Source organism: Scyliorhinus canicula, chromosome 5, assembly GCF_902713615.1.
Source record: "Scyliorhinus canicula chromosome 5, sScyCan1.1, whole genome shotgun sequence".
Classification (NCBI taxonomy): Eukaryota; Metazoa; Chordata; class Chondrichthyes; order Carcharhiniformes; family Scyliorhinidae; genus Scyliorhinus; species Scyliorhinus canicula.
The window spans coordinates 215,538,864-215,560,086 of NC_052150.1; the positions used below are offsets into that span (position 1 = coordinate 215,538,864).

Sequence of the window (21,223 nt, forward strand, 5' to 3'; positions counted from 1 at the left end):
ATTCCCTGCTGGTTCACTGTCTGTATGGAGTCTGCACGTTCTCCCCATGTCTGTGTGGGTATCCTCCGGGTGCTCCGGTTTCCTCCCACAGTCCAAAGACGTGCAGGGTAGGTGGATTGGCCATGCTAAAATTGCCCTTAGTGTCCAAAAAGGTTCGAAGGGGTTATTGGGTTATGGGGATAGGGTGGAAGTGAGGGCTTAAGTGGGTCGGTGCAGACATGATGGGCTGAATGGCCTCCTTCTGCACTATGTTCTATCCCTGTGAAATTCACCACATGGGCACAGAATATCACAAGCGTCAGACCCATAACCCTCACCAGCTGTACTGACTGCGAGAGGGTTTTCCAAAACTTTCCCTCAATTTGTGAAACAAAAATCTTCATTGTCGACTGTGGAACCCCTGATTGTGTTGAGCCCAAAACCCACCATATCCCCGAACCCCAACCTCCACACGAATAAAACCATACGGAAGACATCACAGGTATCTGGGTTTTGCAAACAGGTAAATCTAAATATGGGAGCCGTGAGAATTGCTCCCGATGAATTCTTGCCGTAAATGCACAAATATATAATTTTCCACACTTCTGATCATCCTTCCCGCACACACGGCATCCCACCCCCATGCCCATCTGTTCCTGCTGGACCCACAGCACATGGATACTTCATCTAAATGTTGATATTGCAAAAGCAAACAGCATGCTTGACTGAAATTTAATTCTATATTTGCAGAGGATTTTCCTGCAGCAACCACAAGATAATTAAGCTGCAATAAATGACAAATGTTCTCTGTACTCTGGTTGCCCTGTGTACCCACCCCCATTATCTTTCACGTTCATATCCCCGTTCTTCCTACTACAAGTGTTATACTACCTTGTGTAATATATGTTACTCATTTGCTTCTTACCAGGATGACCTTCAACGTGATGTTGATTAACACTCGTAGTCTTCCAATTAAAGCAAATAATTTATTGAGTAACTTTAACAAATAAACTGTGAGTTTGTTCTCTCTTCATTATTTATACTAGATATCAAGATTGAATGAGAATAAACTATGATTAACTACAACTGCACTCTGAGCTATCTGCCTCTACCTCTGATCACTAGTCACTACACACACGAAGAGGCGGGAACTCGGCTTGAGTCTGTCTTTGATGCCTCTTTCTAGTGCTGCCATCCAGTGATCACTTAGCTGTTATGTCTATACATTAACCCCTTGTATACATACAGATATGCAGGTCACTACAACAAGGGTCCAAGGAATCACAGTACAAGCAAAGGCCATTTGCCCATCGAACGTGCCCTTCCAAACAGACTTTATTTGTTTTTTTTAGATGTTTTATGATTATTTAATGTTGGATCATGTATGTTCAAAAGGTCATTGATTCCAGAGCGAGGCGAGGGGAGAATCTCAGCTCAGAATTTGACAGCTTCGCTTAAGTGAGCTTGCAATAGAGTTTAGAGAGAAGGGGCGGGGATTCTGTGAAAACCGGTGGGGCGGGCAACTCTGGCGCAAAGGAGTGGCGTGAACCACTCTGGCGTCAGGCCGCCCCGAAGGTACGGAATCCTCCGCACCTCAGGAGCTGGGCCGGCGCCGGTGTGGTTTGCGCCGCACCGTGCTGGCCGGCGTGGAAGGGGCTTGGCACCGTGCCAACCGACCCGAAGGGCCTCCGCCGGCTGGCGCGAGTTGGCGCATGCGTGGGAGCACCAGCATGTGCTGGCGTCATCCCAGCGCATGCGCAGGGGGCGTTCATCTCCGCGTCGGCCATTGTGGACTGTTACAGCAGCCAATGCAGAGAAATAGAGCGCCCCCACAGAACAGGCCCATCCGCGGATCGGTAGGCTCCGATCATGGGCCAGGCCACCGTGGGGGCACCTTCTGGGGCCAGATGCACCCCGTGCCCCCCAGAAGACTCTGGAGGCCGCCCATGGAGCCAGGTCCCGGCAGTAAGTACCTGTTGTAATTTACGCCGGAGGGAACGGCCGTAAATGGACGGCCGCTCGGCCCATCACGGGCCGGAGAATCGCCGGGGGGGTGCTGCCAGCGGCCACCGACAGGCGCGATGCGATTCCTGCCCCCGCAAATCCCCGCCGCTGGAGAATTTGGCAGATGGCGGGTCTGGAATTCACGCCGCCCTCCTCGAGGCTTTCAAATCTGGTTGGACGGGTTCCTGGAAGTTCACTGTAATCTTAGTGGGAACACAAAGGATTCCCCTCCTCAAGGAGAGGGGATGGCATGGCAGTATTGTCAGTGGGGATGGCATGGTAGTATTGTCAGTGGGGATGGCATGGTAGTATTGTCAGTGGGATGGCATGGCAGTATTGTCAGTGGGATGGCATGGTAGTATTGTCAGTGGGGATGGCATGGTAGTATTGTCAGTGGGATGGCATGGCAGTATTGTCAGTGGGGATGGCATGGTAGTATTGTCAGTGGGGATGGCATGGCAGTATTGTCAGTGGGGATGGCATGGCAGTATTGTCAGTGGGGATGGCATTGTAGTATTGTCAGTGGGGATGGCATGGTAGTATTGTCAGTGGGGATGGCATGGTAGTATTGTCAGTGGGGATGGCATGGTAGTATTGTCAGTGGGGATGGCATGGTAGTATTGTCAGTGGGGATGGCATGGTAGTATTGTCAGTGGGGATGGCATGGTAGTATTGTCAGTGGGGATGGCATGGTAGTATTGTCAGTGGGATGGCATGGTAGTATTGTCAGTGGGGTGGCATGGTAGTATTGTCAGTGGGGTGGCATGGTAGTATTGTCAGTGGGATGGCATTGTAGTATTGTCAGTGGGGATGGCATGGTAGTATTGTCAGTGGGATGGCATGGTAGTATTGTCAGTGGGATGGCATGGTAGTATTGTCAGTGGGGATGGCATGGTAGTATTGTCAGTGGGATGGCATGGCAGTATTGTCAGTGGGGATGGCATGGTAGTATTGTCAGTGGGATGGCATGGTAGTATTGTCAGTGGGGATGGCATTGTAGTATTGTCAGTGGGATGGCATTGTAGTATTGTCAGTGGGATGGCATGGTAGTATTGTCAGTGGGGATGGCATGGTAGTATTGTCAGTGGGATGGCATGGCAGTATTGTCAGTGGGGATGGCATGGTAGTATTGTCAGTGGGGATGGCATGGTAGTATTGTCAGTGGGGTGGCATGGTAGTATTGTCAGTGGGGATGGCATGGCAGTATTGTCAGTGGGGTGGCATGGTAGTATTGTCAGTGGGGATGGCATGGTAGTATTGTCAGTGGGGTGGCATGGTAGTATTGTCAGTGGGGATGGCATGGCAGTATTGTCAGTGGGGTGGCATGGTAGTATTGTCAGTGGGATGGCATGGTAGTATTGTCAGTGGGGATGGCATGGCAGTATTGTCAGTGGGGATGGCATGGTAGTATTGTCAGTGGGGTGGCATGGTAGTATTGTCAGTGGGGATGGCATGGCAGTATTGTCAGTGGGGATGGCATGGTAGTATTGTCAGGGGGATGGCATGGTAGTATTGTCAGGGGGATGACATGGCAGTATTGTCAGTGGGATGGCATGGTAGTATTGTCAGTGGGGTGGCATGGCAGTATTGTCAGTGGGGATGGCATGGTAGTATTGTCAGTGGGGTGGCATGGTAGTATTGTCAGTGGGGATGGCATGGTAGTATTGTCAGTGGGGATGGCATGGTAGTATTGTCAGTGGGGTGGCATGGCAGTATTGTCAGTGGGATGGCATGGTAGTATTGTCAGTGGGGATGGCATGGTAGTATTGTCAGTGGGGATGGCATGGTAGTATTGTCAGTGGGGATGGCATGGTAGTATTGTCAGTGGGATGGCATGGCAGTATTGTCAGTGGGGATGGCATGGTAGTATTGTCAGTGGGGTGGCATGGTAGTATTGTCAGTGGGATGGCATGGCAGTATTGTCAGTGGGGATGGCATGGTAGTATTGTCAGTGGGATGGCATGGTAGTATTGTCAGTGGGGATGGCATGGTAGTATTGTCAGTGGGATGGCATGGTAGTATTGTCAGTGGGGATGGCATGGTAGTATTGTCAGTGGGATGGCATGGCAGTATTGTCAGTGGGGGATGGCATGGCAGTATTGTCAGTGGGGATGGCATGGTAGTATTGTCAGTGGGATGGCAGGTATTGTCAGTGGGTGGCATGGTAGTATTGTCAGTGGGAATGGCATGGTAGTATTGTCAGTGGGAATGGCATGGCAGTATTGTCAGTGGGATGGCATGGTTGTATTGTCAGTGGGTGGCATGGTAGTATTGTCAGTGGGAATGGCATGGCAGTATTGTCAGTGGGATGGCATGGTAGTATTGTCAGTGGGGATGGCATGGTAGTATTGCCAGTGGGGTGGCATGGTAGTATTGTCAGTGGGATGGCATGGCAGTATTGTCAGTGGGATGGCATGGTAGTATTGTCAGTGGGATGGCATGGCAGTATTGTCAGTGAGGATGGCATGGCAGTATTGTCAGTGGGGATGGCATGGTAGTATTGTCAGTGGGGATGGCATGGTAGTATTGTCAGTGGGGTGGCATGGTAGTATTGTCAGTGGGGTGGCATGGTAGTATTGTCAGTGGGGATGGCATGGCAGTATTGTCAGTGGGGTGGGGTGGTAGTATTGTCAGTGGGGTGGGGTGGCAGTATTGTCAGTGGGGTGGGGTGGCAGTATTGTCAGTGGGGATGGCATGGTAGTATTGTCGGTGGGATGGCATGGTAGTATTGTCGGTGGGGTGGCAGTATTGTCAGTGGGGATGGCATGGCAGTATTGTCAGTGGGATGGCATGGTAGTATTGTCAGTGGGGATGGCATGGTAGTATTGTCAGTGGGGATGGCATGGTAGTATTGTCAGTGGGGATGGCATGGCAGTATTGTCAGTGGGGATGGCATGGTAGTATTGTCAGTGGGGATGGCATGGTAGTATTGTCAGTGGGGTGGCATGGCAGTATTGTCAGTGGGGTGGCATGGTAGTATTGTCAGTGGGGATGGCATGGTAGTATTGTCAGTGGGGATGGCATGGTAGTATTGTCAGTGGGATGGCATGGTAGTATTGTCAGTGGGGATGGCATGGTAGTATTGTCAGTGGGATGGCATGGTAGTATTGTCAGTGGGATGGCATGGTAGTATTGTCAGTGGGATGGCATGGTAGTATTGTCAGTGGGGTGGCATGGTAGTATTGTCAGTGGGGATGGCATGGTAGTATTGTCAGTGGGGATGGCATGGTAGTATTGTCAGTGGGATGGCATGGTAGTATTGTCAGTGGGGATGGCATTGTTAGTATTGCCAGTGGGGTGGCATGGTAGTATTGTCAGTGGGGATGGCATGGTAGTATTGTCAGTGGGATGGCATGGTAGTATTGTCAGTGGGGATGGCATGGTAGTATTGTCAGTGAGGATGGCATGGTAGTATTGTCACTGGGATGGCATGGCAGTATTGTCAGTGGGGATGGCATGGCAGTATTGTCAGTGGGATGGCATGGTAGTATTGTCAGTGGGGATGGCATGGTAGTATTGTCAGTGGGATGGCATGGTAGTATTGTCAGTGGGATGGCATGGCAGTATTGTCAGTGGGATGGCATGGTAGTATTGTCAGTGGGGTGGCATGGCAGTATTGTCAGTGGGATGGCATGGTAGTATTGTCAGTGGGGTGGCATGGCAGTATTGTCAGTGGGGATGGCATGGTAGTATTGTCAGTGGGGATGGCATGGTAGTATTGTCAGTGGGGATGGCATGGCAGTATTGTCAGTGGGGATGGCATGGTAGTATTGTCAGTGGGGATGGCATGGCAGTATTGTCAGTGGGGATGGCATGGCAGTATTGTCAGTGGGTGGCATGGTAATATTGTCAGTGGGGATGGCATGGCAGTATTGTCAGTGGGGATGGCATGGCAGTATTGTCAGTGGGGAGGGGTGGTAGTATTGTCAGTGGGTTGGCATGGTAGTATTGTCAGTGGGGATGGCATGGTAATATTGTCAGTGGGGATGGCATGGCAGTATTGTCAGTGGGGATGGCATGGCAGTATTGTCAGTCGGGTGGGGTGGTAGTATTGTCAGTGGGGATGGCATGGAAGTATTGTCAGTGGGGATGGCATTGTAGTATTGTCAGTGGGGATGGCATGGTAGTATTGTCAGTGGGATGGCATGGTAGTATTGTCAGTGGGGTGGCATTGTAGTATTGTCAGTGGGGATGGCATGGCAGTATTGTCAGTGGGGATGGCATGGTTGTATTGTCAGTGGGGTGGCATGGTAGTATTGTCAGTGGGGTGGGGTGGCAGTATTGTCAGTGGGGTGGCATGGTAGTATTGTCAGTGGGGTGGCATGGCAGTATTGTCAGTGGGGATGGCATGGCAGTATTGTCAGTGGGATGGCATGGTAGTATTGTCAGTGGGATGGCATGGTAGTATTGTCAGTGGGGTGGCAGTATTGTCAGTGGGGATGGCATGGTAGTATTGTCAGTGGGGTGGCAGTATTGTCAGTGGGGATGGCATGGTAGTATTGTCAGTGGGGTGGGGTGGCAGTATTGTCAGTGGGGATGGCATGGCAGTATTGTCAGTGGGGATGGCATGGTAGTATTGTCAGTGGGGATGGCATGGCAGTATTGTCAGTGGGATGGCATGGTAGTTTTGTCAGTGGGATGGCATGGCAGTATTGTCAGTGGGATGGCATGGTAGTATTGTCAGTGGGGTGGCATGGCAGTATTGTCAGTGGGGTGGCATGGTAGTATTGTCAGTGGGATGGCATGGTAGTATTGTCAGTGGGGATGGCATGGTAGTATTGTCAGTGGGGATGGCATGGTAGAATTGTCAGTGGGGTGGCATGGTAGTATTGTCAGTGGGGTGGCATGGCAGTATTGTCAGTGGGGATGGCATTGTAGTATTGTCAGTGGGGATGGCATGGCAGTATTGTCAGTGGGGATGGCATGGTAGTATTGTCAGTGGGGATGTCATGGTAGTATTGTCAGTGGGATGGCATGGTAGTATTGTCAGTGGGGATGGCATGGCAGTATTGTCAGTGGGGATGGCATGGTAGTATTGTCAGTGGGGATGTCATGGTAGTATTGTCAGTGGGGTGGCATGGTAGTATTGTCAGTGGGGTGGCAGTATTGTCAGTGGGATGGCATGGTAGTATTGTCAGTGGGATGGCATGGTAGTATTGTCAGTGGGGATGTCATGGTAGTATTGTCAGTGGGGATGGCATGGCAGTATTTTCAGTGGGGTGGCATGGCAGTATTGTCAGTGGGGTGGCATGGTAGTATTGTCAGTGGGGATGGCATGGTAGTATTGTCAGTGGGGATGGCATGGTAGTATTGTCAGTGAGGATGGCATGGTAGTATTGTCACTGGGATGGCATGGTAGTATTGTCAGTGGGGATGGCATGGTAGTATTGTCAGTGAGGATGGCATGGTAGTATTGTCACTGGGATGGCATGGCAGTATTGTCAGTGGGGATGGCATGGTAGTATTGTCAGTGGGGGTGGCATGGCAATATTGTCAGTGGGGTGGCATGGTAGTATTGTCAGTGGGGATGGCATGGCAGTATTGTCAGTGGGGATGGCATGGTAGTATTGTCAGTGGGGATGGCATGGCAGTATTGTCAGTGGGATGGCATGGTAGTATTGTCAGTGGGGATGGCATGGCAGTATTGTCAGTGGGGATGGCATGGTAGTATTGTCAGTGGGGTGGCATGGCAGTATTGTCAGTGGGGTGGCATGGTAGTATTGTCAGTGGGATGGCATGGTAGTATTGTCAGTGGGGATGGCATGGTAGTATTGTCAGTGGGGATGGCATGGTAGTATTGTCAGTGGGGTGGCATGGTAGTATTGTCAGTGGGGTGGCATGGCAGTATTGTCAGTGGGGATGGCATTGTAGTATTGTCAGTGGGGATGGCATGGCAGTATTGTCAGTGGGGATGGCATGGTAGTATTGTCAGTGGGGATGTCATGGTAGTATTGTCAGTGGGATGGCATGGTAGTATTGTCAGTGGGGATGGCATGGCAGTATTGTCAGTGGGGATGGCATGGTAGTATTGTCAGTGGGGATGGCATGGTAGTATTGTCAGTGGGGATGGCATGGTAGTATTGTCAGTGGGGATGGCATGGTAGTATTGTCAGTGGGGATGGCATTGTATTATTGTACAGTGGGGATGGCATGGTAGTATTGTCAGTGGGGATGGCATGGTAGTATTGTCAGTGGGGATGGCATGGCAGTATTGTCAGTGGGGTGGGTTGGCAGTATTGTCAGTGGGATGGCATGGTAGTATTGTCAGTGGGGGTGGCATGGCAGTATTGTCAGTGGGATGGCATGGTAGTATTGTCAGTGGGATGGCATGGTAGTATTGTCAGTGGGGATGGCATGGGAGTATTGTCAGTGGGATGGCATGGGTAGTATTGTAGTGGGGGTGGCATGGTAGTATTGTCAGTGGGATGGATGGTAGTATTGTCAGTGGGAGTGGCATGGTAGTATTGTCAGTCGGGTGGGGTGGTAGTATTGTCAGTGGGGATGGCATGGCAGTATTGTCAGTGGGGATGGCATGCTAGTATTGTCAGTGGGATGGCATGGAAGTATTGTCAGTGGGATGGCATGGTAGTATTGTCAGTGGGGATGGCATGGTAGTATTTTTAGTGGGGGTGGCATGGTAGTATTGTCAGTGGGATGGCATGGTAGTATTGTCAGTGGGATGGCATGGCAGTATTGTCAGTCGGGTGGGGTGGTAGTATTGTCAGTGGGGATGGCATGGCAGTATTGTCAGTCGGGTGGGGTGGTAGTATTTTCAGTGGGATGGCATGGTAGTATTGTCAGTGGGGATGGCATGGAAGTATTGTCAGTGGGATGGCATGGTAGTATTGTCAGTGGGGATGGCATGGTAGTATTGTCAGTGGGATGGCATGGCAGTATTGTCAGTGGGGATGGCATGGTAGTATTGTCAGTGGGGATGGCATGGTAGTATTGTCAGTGGGATGGCATGGTAGTATTGTCAGTGGGGTGGCATGGCAGTATTGTCAGTGGGGATGGCATGGCAGTATTGTCAGTGGGATGGGGTGGCAGTATTGTCAGTGGGGATGGCATGGTAGTATTGTCAGTGGGATGGCATGGCAGTATTGTCAGTGGGATGGCATGGTAGTATTGTCAGTGGGGTGGCATGGCAGTATTGTCAGTGGGGATGGCATGGTAGTATTGTCAGTGGGGTGGCATGGCAGTATTGTCAGTGGGGATGGCATGGCAGTATTGTCAGTGGGATGGCATGGCAGTATTGTCAGTGGGGATGGCATGGCAGTATTGTCAGTGGGATGGCATGGCAGTATTGTCAGTGGGGATGGCATGGCAGTATTGTCAGTCGGGTGGGGTGGTAGTATTTTCAGTGGGGATGGCATGGCAGTATTGTCAGTGGGGATGGCATGGAAGTATTGTCAGTGGGATGGCATGGTAGTATTGTCAGTGGGATGGCATGGTAGTATTGTCAGTGGGGATGGCATGGCAGTATTGTCAGTGGGGATGGCATGGTAGTATTGTCAGTGGGGATGGCATGGTAGTATTGTCAGTGGGGTGGCATGGCAGTATTGTCAGTGGGGGTGGCATGGTAGTATTGTCAGTGGGGATGGCATGGTAGTATTGTCAGTGGGATGGCATGGTAGTATTGTCAGTGGGGATGGCATGGTAGTATTGTCAGTGGGGATGGCATGCTAGTATTGTCAGTGGGATGGCATGGCAGTATTGTCAGTCGGGTGGGGTGGTAGTATTTTCAGTGGGATGGCATGGCAGTATTGTCAGTGGGATGGCATGGTAGTATTGTCAGTGGGGATGGCATGGTAGTATTGTCAGTGGGGATGGCATGGAAGTATTGTCAGTGGGGATGGGGTGGTAGTATTGTCAGTGGGGATGGCATGGTAGTATTGTCAGTGGGGATGGCATGGTAGTATTGTCAGTGGGATGGCATGGCAGTATTGTCAGTGGGGATGGCATGGCAGTATTGTCAGTGGGGATGGCATTGTAGTATTGTCAGTGGGATGGCATGGCAGTATTGTCAGTGGGATGGCATGGCAGTATTGTCAGTGGGATGGGGTGGCAGTATTGTCAGTGAGGATGGCATGGTAGTATTGTCAGTGGGATGGCATGGCAGTATTGTCAGTGGGGATGGCATGGCAGTATTGTCAGTGGGGATGGCATGGCAGTATTGTCAGTGGGGATGGCATGGCAGTATTGTCAGTGGGGATGGCATGGCAGTATTGTCAGTGGGATGGCATGGCAGTATTGTCAGTGGGATGGCATGGTAGTATTGTCAGTGGGGTGGCATGGCAGTATTGTCAGTGGGGATGGCATGGTAGTATTGTCAGTGGGGTGGCATGGCAGTATTGTCAGTGGGGATGGCATGGCAGTATTGTCAGTGGGATGGCATGGTAGTATTGTCAGTGGGGATGGCATGGCAGTATTGTCAGTGGGATGGCATGGCAGTATTGTCAGTGGGGATGGCATGGCAGTATTGTCAGTGGGGATGGCATGGTAGTATTGTCAGTGGGGATGGCATGGTAGTATTGTCAGTGGGGATGGCATGGTAGTATTGTCAGTGGGGTGGCATGGTAGCATTGTCAGTGGGATGACATGGCAGTATTGTCAGTGGGGATGGCATGGCAGTATTGTCAGTGAGGATGGCATGGCAGTATTGTCAGTGGGGGTGGCATGGTAGTATTGTCAGTGGGATGGCATGGCAGTATTGTCAGTGGGATGGCATTGTATTATTGTCAATGGGATGGCATGGTAGTATTGTCAGTGGGGTGGCATGGCAGTATTGTCAGTGGGGTGGCATGGTAGTATTGTCAGTGGGGATGGCATTGTAGTATTGCCAGTGGGTTGGCATGGTAGTATTGTCAGTGGGGATGGCATGGCAGTATTGTCAGTGGGATGGCATGGCAGTATTGTCAGTGGGATGGCATGGCAGTATTGTCAGTGGGATGGCATGGTAGTATTGTCAGTGGGATGGCATGGTAGTATTGTCAGTGGGGATGGCATGGTAGTATTGTCAGTGGGATGGCATGGTAGTATTGTCAGTGGGGATGGCATGGTAGTATTGTCAGTGGGATGGCATGGTAGTATTGTCAGTGGGGATGGCATGGCAGTATTGTCAGTGGGATGGCATGGTAGTATTGTCAGTGGGATGGCATGGCAGTATTCTCAGTGGGGATGGCATGGTAGTATTGTCAGTGGGGATGGCATGGTAGTATTGTCAGTGGGGATGGCATGGTAGTATTGTCAGTGGGGATGGCATGGTAGTATTGTCAGTGGGATGGCATGGTAGTATTGTCAGTGGGGATGGCATGGCAGTATTGTCAGTGGGATGGCATGGCAGCATTGTCAGTGGGATGGCATGGTAGTATTGTCAGTGGGGATGGCATGGCAGTATTGTCAGTGGGATGGCATGGTAGTATTGTCAGTGGGGATGGCATGGCAGTATTGTCAGTGGGATGGCATGGTAGTATTGTCAGTGGGGATGGCATGGTAGTATTGTCAGTGGGGTGGCATGGCAGTATTGTCAGTGGGGATGGCATGGTAGTATTGTCAGTGGGATGGCATGGTAGTATTGTCAGTGGGGATGGCATGGCAGTATTGTCAGTGGGATGGCATGGTAGTATTGTCAGTGGGATGGCATGGTAGTATTGTCAGTGGGGTGGCATGGTAGTATTGTCAGTGGGGATGGCATGGTAGTATTGTCAGTGGGGATGGCATGGCAGTATTGTCAGTGGGGATGGCATGGCAGTATTGTCAGTGGGGATGGCATGGTAGTATTGTCAGTGGGGATGGCATGGTAGTATTGTCAGTGGGGATGGCATGGTAGTATTGTCAGTGGGATGGCATTGTATTATTGTCACAGGGATGGCATGGTAGTATTGTCAGTGGGGATGGCATGGTAGTATTGTCAGTGGGGATGGCATGGTAGTATTGTCAGTGGGGATGGCATGGCAGTATTGTCAGTGGGGATGGCATGGTAGTATTGTCAGTGGGGGTGGCATGGCAGTATTGTCAGTGGGATGGCATGGTGGTATTGTCAGTGGGGATGGCATGGAAGTATTGTCAGTGGGATGGCATGGTAGTATTGTCAGTGGGGATGGCATGGTAGTATTTTTAGTGGGGGTGGCATGGTAGTATTGTCAGTGGGATGGCATGGTAGTATTGTCAGTGGGATGGCATGGCAGTATTGTCAGTCGGGTGGGGTGGTAGTATTGTCAGTGGGGATGGCATGGCAGTATTGTCAGTGGGGATGGCATGCTAGTATTGTCAGTGGGATGGCATGGCAGTATTGTCAGTCGGGTGGGGTGGTAGTATTTTCAGTGGGATGGCATGGTAGTATTGTCAGTGGGGATGGCATGGTAGTATTGTCAGTGGGGATGGCATGGAAGTATTGTCAGTGGGGATGGCATGGTAGTATTGTCAGTGGGGATGGCATGGTAGTATTGTCAGTGGGGATGGCATGGAAGTATTGTCAGTGGGATGGCATGGTAGTATTGTCAGTGGGGATGGCATGGTAGTATTGTCAGTGGGATGGCATGGCAGTATTGTCAGTGGGGATGGCATGGTAGTATTGTCAGTGGGGATGGCATGGCAGTATTGTCAGTGGGATGGGGTGGCAGTATTGTCAGTGGGGATGGCATGGCAGTATTGTCAGTGGGATGGGGTGGCAGTATTGTCAGTGGGGATGGCATGGTAGTATTGTCAGTGGGATGGCATGGCAGTATTGTCAGTGGGGATGGCATGGCAGTATTGTCAGTGGGATGGCATGGCAGTATTGTCAGTGGGGATGGCATGGCAGTATTGTCAGTGGGATGGCATGGCAGTATTGTCAGTGGGGATGGCATGGCAGTATTGTCAGTCGGGTGGGGTGGTAGTATTTTCAGTGGGGATGGCATGGCAGTATTGTCAGTGGGGATGGCATGGAAGTATTGTCAGTGGGATGGCATGGTAGTATTGTCAGTGGGATGGCATGGTAGTATTGTCAGTGGGGATGGCATGGCAGTATTGTCAGTGGGGATGGCATGGTAGTATTGTCAGTGGGATGGCATGGTAGTATTGTCAGTGGGGATGGCATGCTAGTATTGTCAGTGGGATGGCATGGTAGTATTGTCAGTGGGATGGCATGGCAGTATTGTCAGTGGGGATGGCATGGTAGTATTGTCAGTGGGGATGGCATGGTAGTATTGTCAGTGGGATGGCATGGTAGTATTGTCAGTGGGGATGGCATGCTAGTATTGTCAGTGGGGATGGCATGGTAGTATTGTCAGTGGGGATGGCATGGCAGTATTGTCAGTGGGGATGGCATGGTAGTATTGTCAGTGGGGATGGCATGGCAGTATTGTCAGTCGGGTGGGGTGGTAGTATTTTCAGTGGGATGGCATGGCAGTATTGTCAGTGGGATGGCATGGTAGTATTGTCAGTGGGGATGGCATGGTAGTATTGTCAGTGGGGATGGCATGGAAGTATTGTCAGTGGGATGGCATGGTAGTATTGTCAGTGGGGATGGCATGGTAGTATTGTCAGTGGGATGGCATGGCAGTATTGTCAGTGGGGATGGCATGGTAGTATTGTCAGTGGGATGGCATGGCAGTATTGTCAGTGGGATGGCATGGCAGTATTGTCAGTGGGATGGGGTGGCAGTATTGTCAGTGGGGATGGCATGGTAGTATTGTCAGTGGGATGGCATGGCAGTATTGTCAGTGGGGATGGCATGGCAGTATTGTCAGTGGGGATGGCATGGCAGTATTGTCAGTGGGATGGCATGGCAGTATTGTCAGTGGGGATGGCATGGCAGTATTGTCAGTGGGATGGCATGGTAGTATTGTCAGTGGGGATGGCATGGCAGTATTGTCAGTGGGATGGCATGGCAGTATTGTCAGTGGGGATGGCATGGTAGTATTGTCAGTCGGGTGGGGTGATAGTATTGTCAGTGGGATGGCATGGTAGTATTGTCAGTGGGGATGGCATGGCAGTATTGTCAGTGGGATGGCATGGCAGTATTGTCAGTGGGATGGCATGGTAGTATTGTCAGTGGGGTGGCATGGTAGTATTGTCAGTGGGGATGGCATGGTAGTATTGTCAGTGGGGTGGTATTGTAGTATTGTCAGTGGGATGGCATTGTAGTATTGTCAGTGGGGGTGGCATGGTAGTATTGTCAGTGGGGATGGCATGGTAGTATTGTCAGTGGGATGGCATGGTAGTATTGTCAGTGGGGGTGGCATGGTAGTATTGTCAGTGGGGATGGCATGGTAGTATTGTCAGTGAGGATGGCATGGCAGTATTGTCAGTGGGGATGGCATGGTAGTATTGTCAGTGGGATGACATGGTAGTATTGTCAGTGGGGATGGCATGGCAGTATTGTCAGTGAGGATGGCATGGCAGTATTGTCAGTGGGGGTGGCATGGTAGTATTGTCAGTGGGATGGCATGGCAGTATTGTCAGTGGGATGGCATTGTATTATTGTCAATGGGATGGCATGGTAGTATTGTCAGTGGGATGGCATTGTATTATTGTCAATGGGATGGCATGGTAGTATTGTCAGTGGGGTGGCATTGTATTATTGTCAATGGGATGGCATGGCAGTATTGTCAGTGGGATGGCATTGTATTATTGTCAATGGGATGGCATGGTAGTATTGTCAGTGGGGTGGCATGGTAGTATTGTCAGTGGGGATGGCATGGTAGTATTGTCAGTGGGGATGGCATGGCAGTATTGTCAGTGAGGATGGCATGGCAGTATTGTCAGTGGGGGTGGCATGGTAGTATTGTCAGTGGGGATGGCATGGTAGTATTGTCAGTGGGGATGGCATTGTAGTATTGTCAGTGGGGATGGCATTGTAGTATTGTCAGTGGGGTGGCATGGCAGTATTGTCAGTGGGATGGCATAGTAGTATTGTCAGTGGGGATGGCATGGTAGTATTGTCAGTGGGGATGGCATTGTAGTATTGCCAGTGGGTTGGCATGGTAGTATTGTCAGTGGGGATGGCATGGCAGTATTGTCAGTGGGATGGCATGGCAGTATTGTCAGTGGGATGGCATGGCAGTATTGTCAGTGGGATGGCATGGTAGTATTGTCAGTGGGATGGCATGGTAGTATTGTCAGTGGGGATGGCATGGTAGTATTGTCAGTGGGATGGCATGGTAGTATTGTCAGTGGGGATGGCATGGCAGTATTGTCAGTGGGATGGCATGGTAGTATTGTCAGTGGGGATGGCATGGCAGTATTGTCAGTGGGGTGGCATGGTAGTATTGTCAGTGGGATGGCATGGCAGTATTGTCAGTGGGGTGGCATGGTAGTATTGTCAGTGGGATGGCATGGTAGTATTGTCAGTGGGGATGGCATGGCAGTATTGTCAGTGGGATGGCATGGTAGTATTGTCAGTGGGATGGCATGGCAGTATTCTCAGTGGGGATGGCATGGTAGTATTGTCAGTGGGGATGGCATGGTAGTATTGTCAGTGGGGATGGCATGGTAGTATTGTCAGTGGGATGGCATGGTAGTATTGTCAGTGGGGATGGCATGGCAGTATTGTCAGTGGGATGGCATGGCAGTATTGTCAGTGGGATGGCATGGTAGTATTGTCAGTGGGATGGCATGGTAGTATTGTCAGTGGGATGGCATGGTAGTATTGTCAGTGGGGATGGCATGGTAGTATTGTCAGTGGGGATGGCATGGTAGTATTGTCAGTGGGGATGGCATGGTAGTATTGTCAGTGGGATGGCATGGTAGTATTGTCAGTGGGGATGGCATGGTAGTATTGTCAGTGGGGATGGCATGGTAGTATTGTCAGTGGGGATGGCATGGTAGTATTGTCAGTGGGATGGCATGGTAGTATTGTCAGTGGGGATGGCATGGCAGTATTGTCAGTGGGGATGGCATGGCAGTATTGTCAGTGGGGATGGCATGGTAGTATTGTCAGTGGGGATGGCATGGTAGTATTGTCAGTGGGATGGCATGGTAGTATTGTCAGTGGGATGGCATGGTAGTATTGTCAGTGGGATGGCATGGTAGTATTGTCAGTGGGATGGCATGGTAGTATTGTCAGTGGGGATGGCATGGTAGTATTGTCAGTGGGATGGCATGGTAGTATTGTCAGTGGGATGGCATGGTAGTATTGTCAGTGGGGATGGCATGGTAGTATTGTCAGTGGGATGGCATGGTAGTATTGTCAGTGGGATGGCATGGCAGTATTGTCAGTGGGGATGGCATGGTAGTATTGTCAGTGGGATGGCATGGCAGTATTGTCAGTCGGGAGGGGTGGTAGTATTTTTAGTGGGGGTGGCATGGTAGTATTGTCAGTGGGGATGGCATGGAAGTATTGTCAGTGGGATGGCATGGTAGTATTGTCAGTGGGGATGGCATGGTAGTATTTTTAGTGGGGTGGCATGGTAGTATTGTCAGTGGGATGGCATGGTAGTATTGTCAGTGGGATGGCATGGCAGTATTGTCAGTCGGGTGGGGTGGTAGTATTGTCAGTGGGGATGGCATGGCAGTATTGTCAGTCGGGTGGGGTGGTAGTATTGTCAGTGGGGATGGCATGGCAGTATTGTCAGTGGGGTGGCATGGTAGTATTGTCAGTGGGGATGGCATGGCAGTATTGTCAGTGGGATGGCATGGCAGTATTGTCAGTGGGGATGGCATGGTAGTATTGTCAGTGGGGATGGCATGGTAGTATTGTCAGTGGGATGGCATGGCAGTATTGTCAGTGGGATGGCATGGTAGTATTGTCAGTGGGGATGGCATGGCAGTATTGTCAGTGGGGATGGCATGGCAGTATTGTCAGTGGGATGGGGTGGCAGTATTGTCAGTGGGGATGGCATGGTAGTATTGTCAGTGGGATGGCATGGCAGTATTGTCAGTGGGGATGGCATGGCAGTATTGTCAGTGGGATGGCATGGCAGTATTGTCAGTGGGGATGGCATGGCAGTATTGTCAGTGGGATGGCATGGCAGTATTGTCAGTGGGGATGGCATGGCAGTATTGTCAGTGGGGATGGCATGGTAGTATTGTCAGTCGGGTGGGGTGGTAGTATTTTCAGTGGGGATGGCATGGCAGTATTGTCAGTGGGATGGCATGGTAGTATTGTCAGTGGGGATGGCATGGCAGTATTGTCAGTGGGATGGCATGGTAGTATTGTCAGTGGGATGGCATGGCAGTATTGTCAGTCGGGTGGGGTGGTAGTATTTTCAGTGGGATGGCATGGCAGTATTGTCAGTGGGATGGCATGGTAGTATTGTCAGTGGGGATGGCATGGTAGTATTGTCAGTGGGGATGGCATGGAAGTATTGTCAGTGGGATGGCATGGTAGTATTGTCAGTGGGGATGGCATGGTAGTATTGTCAGTGGGATGGCATGGCAGTATTGTCAGTGGGATGGCATGGTAGTATTGTCTGTGGGGTGGCATGGCAGTATTGTCAGTGGGGATGGCATGGTAGTATTGTCAGTGGGGATGGCATGGTAGTATTGTCAGTGGGATGGCATGGCAGTATTGTCAGTGGGATGGCATGGTAGTATTGTCTGTGGGGTGGCATGGCAGTATTGTCAGTGGGGATGGCATGGCAGTATTGTCAGTGGGATGGCATGGCAGTATTGTCAGTGGGGATGGCATGGCAGTATTGTCAGTGGGGATGGCATGGCAGTATTGTCAGTGGGATGGCATGGTAGTATTGTCAGTGGGATGGCATGGCAGTATTGTCAGTGGGATGGCATGGCAGTATTGTCAGTGGGGATGGCATGGTAGTATTGTCAGTGGGATTGCATGGTAGTATTGTCAGTCGGGTGGGGTGATAGTATTGTCAGTGGGATGGCGTGGTAGTATTGTCAGTGGGGATGGCATGGTAGTATTGTCAGTCGGGTGGGGTGGCAGTATTGTCAGTGGGATGGCATGGTAGTATTGTCAGTGGGATGGCATGGCAGTATTGTCAGTGGGGATGGCATGGTAGTATTGTCAGTCGGGTGGGGTGGCAGTATTGTCAGTGGGATGGCATGGTAGTATTGTCAGTGGGGTGGGGTGGTAGTATTGTCAGTGGGGATGGCATGGATTGGATTTGTTTATTGTCACGTGTACCGAGTTACAGTGAAAAGTATTTTTCTGCGAGCAGCTCAACAGATCATTAAGTACATGGGAAGAAAAGGGAATAAAAGAAAATACATAATACAGCAACACAAGATATACAGTGTAACTACATAAGGACTGGCTTATGAAAAGTTGGAGGGGAGAGTAGAGATGGTTTCATATCAGTTCAACACATCCTGAAGCCGTCAAGGACATAGCTCTGTCTGAGGAGAAAACTTGTCGGCAGGATTGTGGCCAAACAACATGCCTTAGGCATTAATGCAGCAAGTTAGTCCCTTGAATACCTCCGGAAGCTATTGTGGGAAAGATGAAATTAGTTATCATTGAATCTCTTCTGGGTCAATAATGTGACCGTATTTCCCCATTACCCTCCTCACACTTTTCTCCAGTAGCTGTTTTGTAATACCCAGGAGCTCAAGATGGTGGCTGTGTTTGACCTTTGCCTGGGCAGTATATGCTGCCTATCCCTGTGGATATTTAGAGTTATCTATGTAATGTGAGGCCTGGCCAGGAAGAGCGTGGCCGGCTGTCACTCACAAAGCATGGGCGTTTTGTGTTCATTTCCTGGTGCTCGCCATGTTATAGTGGGGTAATATAGTGGGGGTCGGTTTTGCTCAGTTGGCCAGACAGCTGGTTTGTGATTTGGAGTGAGGACAGCAGCGTGGGTTCAATTCCCGTACCGGCTAAGGTTATTCATGAAGGCCCCGCATTCTCAATCTTGCCCCTCGCCTGAGGTGTGGTGACCCTCAGACTAAATCACCACCAGTCAGCTCTCCCCCTCAAAGGGGAAAGCAGCCTAGGGTCATCTGGCACTCTGGAAACTTTACTTAGTGGAGTAATGAATGCCCAAACTCTGGGTTAGTGGTCCACCACTATCAACACTATGCAGCCGGTGTGGATCGGCAGGCTAATTTTACCAACATACAACAGAGGCGAGTAATTGGCTTTTTGACTAACTGAGCTCTATATGCAATGGAGATACTCTGCTTGATTATCTTTAGTAATCAGAGGGCAGAACCTGCCCACAGGAGCTTAAATAAACGGGGCAGAATCCATGATGGGGTAGACTGTACAAGATTTGTGGAAGGAGTTTCATTGGTTCAAATGCCTTTTAGAATCAAAGAATGGCTACAACATTGAAGGAGGCCATTTGGCCCTCTATGTCCATGCTTGCTCTCTGCGAGAGCAGCTCAGCCAGTCCCACTCATTCCGTTATGGTTGATGGCGGGATTTGGTACTTTCAAAAGTATAAACTCAAAGGGGAGAAAGTCTGTTTCAAATCAATTTAACGCCCCTCAAGAAAAAAGTGATGACAAAACTCCACATTGATTCCATTGCTTACGCTCATCTCATTATGGGACACAGGGGAGCTTAAAAATAATAGGATGCAAGTGATCAAATGTACAATGGGATCATATGAGCTTCTGGCCACCATATTAATGTGAGAGCCTCTCTTAAACTGGCAATGCGAGAGAATCTCACATAAACTCATGAAGCAACCTTGCTTTAACGTTCAAAGCAGCCACTGCTGTTCCAATCTTTGTAATCGCCTTCAGCCCGATTGCACTCCTCAACCCTGTTTCCCCTTAAACTGGTCTTTAGTACATCAGAGATTTTAATGGCTACACCATTGGTGGCTGGGCCTTCCACTGCCCAGGCTGTATAGCTCTGGAATTCCTGACATCCACCTCTCTCTGCTCCTTTTAAGAATTCCATTAAACCTACCTCACTGACGAAGATTTCAGCTACTGTCCTATCATGAAATAATGGGGCTCAGTGTCAAATCCTGTCTGATAACACTTCTAGGAAGACAGTAAGAAGTCTTACAACACCAGGTTAAAGTCCAACATGTTTGTTTCAAACACTAACTTTCGGAGCATTGCTCCTTCCTCAGGTGAATGAAGAGAATGTTCCAGAAACATATATATAGACAAATTCAAAGATGCCAGACAATGCTTAGAATGCGAGCATTTGCAGGTAATTGAATCTTTTCAGATCCAGAGAATGTACAGAGAATGTACAAAGATTCAATTACCTGCAAAGGCTCGCATTCTAAGCATTGTCTGGCATCTTTGAATTTGTCTATATGTTTCTGGAACATACCTCTTCATTCACCTGAGGAAGGAGCTGCGCTCCAAAAGCTAGTGTTTGAAGCAAACCTGTTGGACTTTAACCTGGTGTTGTAAGGCTTCTTACTATGCTCACCCCAGTCCAACGCCGGCATCTCCACATCATGACTTCTAGGAAGGGCACGTTTTATGTATGATGTTGTTGCTGTCAACGGCTCAAATTTGAGGTGTAAAGACAAGCCAAAGGTTGATTTGACATTTTGTGCTCACTGGCAAAAAAGTAACATTGTAGACTAATACCATTTTAAATTGTTTTAACATTTAGGCAACCACTATTATGTTGACGGCAAAAAGGATGCCTTACTCTGTGGAAACAACTCAGATACTGGGTAAGTAGATTGTTCTGGTCATCTATTTATCGGCAAGGCAACATACAAACTATAACTGTGCCCAATGATCCTGTTAACATTCAATTATTGTATGCGGCCTATTTTTTTTGAGTGCACAGTCCCATTACGTTCTTTTGCTAGGCTGAAGGTAGGCATTATTTATCAGAAAGCAAGGCTTGCGTGGTACCTAGACATCTAACATGAGACTTGGTTGATAAGACTTTGTTCAGAATACTGCCTGAGGCCTAAGTTGCAGTTGCAGCCCTCTCATTATTTGTTTTGTGTTTCTCCAGATCCCTCTATCTCTTTCTTTCTCTCTCTCTCTCTCTCTCGGGAGTAGTATTTTCTCCTGAAAGGTGCCTGTTTATCTGATCAAGGAAGGGTTGAGCAGACCTCATATGAAGTCATTTTCAAAACAGCAGCCGCCTTAGCTAGTGTTGCTATGGTGACGGCAGCTGCATTTATCCCTGCAATGTTTATGGCCGACTAAAGGGTGGAATAAAATAAACAGATTCTTATCGTGGCCACCTCAGATTGTCTTTATGTGTCGAAAAGCATATTTAATTACTGGAGTCTTGATTTTTGCTTTGATACTTTTCTGCTTTTTAAAAAGTTTGAATAGATAGCATCTTTCCAAAGCTAGTTGCCCCTGTGGTTGATTTTAAACCTGCACCACCATTCATTTAGATCATAGCTGATTTGAA

At 49.6% G+C, this 21,223-nt stretch overlaps 1 protein-coding gene across 2 annotated transcripts in view; it reads left to right on the top strand.

The window, feature by feature from the left end:
* The window catches only part of scn5lab (sodium channel, voltage gated, type V-like, alpha b), a 707,937-nt gene that overhangs the window by 448,595 nt on the left and 238,119 nt on the right, over positions 1 to 21,223 (top strand). For both annotated transcript variants that reach the window (XM_038798482.1, XM_038798481.1), the window contains one exon: positions 20,456 to 20,519. In XM_038798482.1, the coding sequence (XP_038654410.1) occupies positions 20,456 to 20,519 (64 nt within the window). The remainder of the gene's footprint in view (positions 1 to 20,455; positions 20,520 to 21,223) is intronic.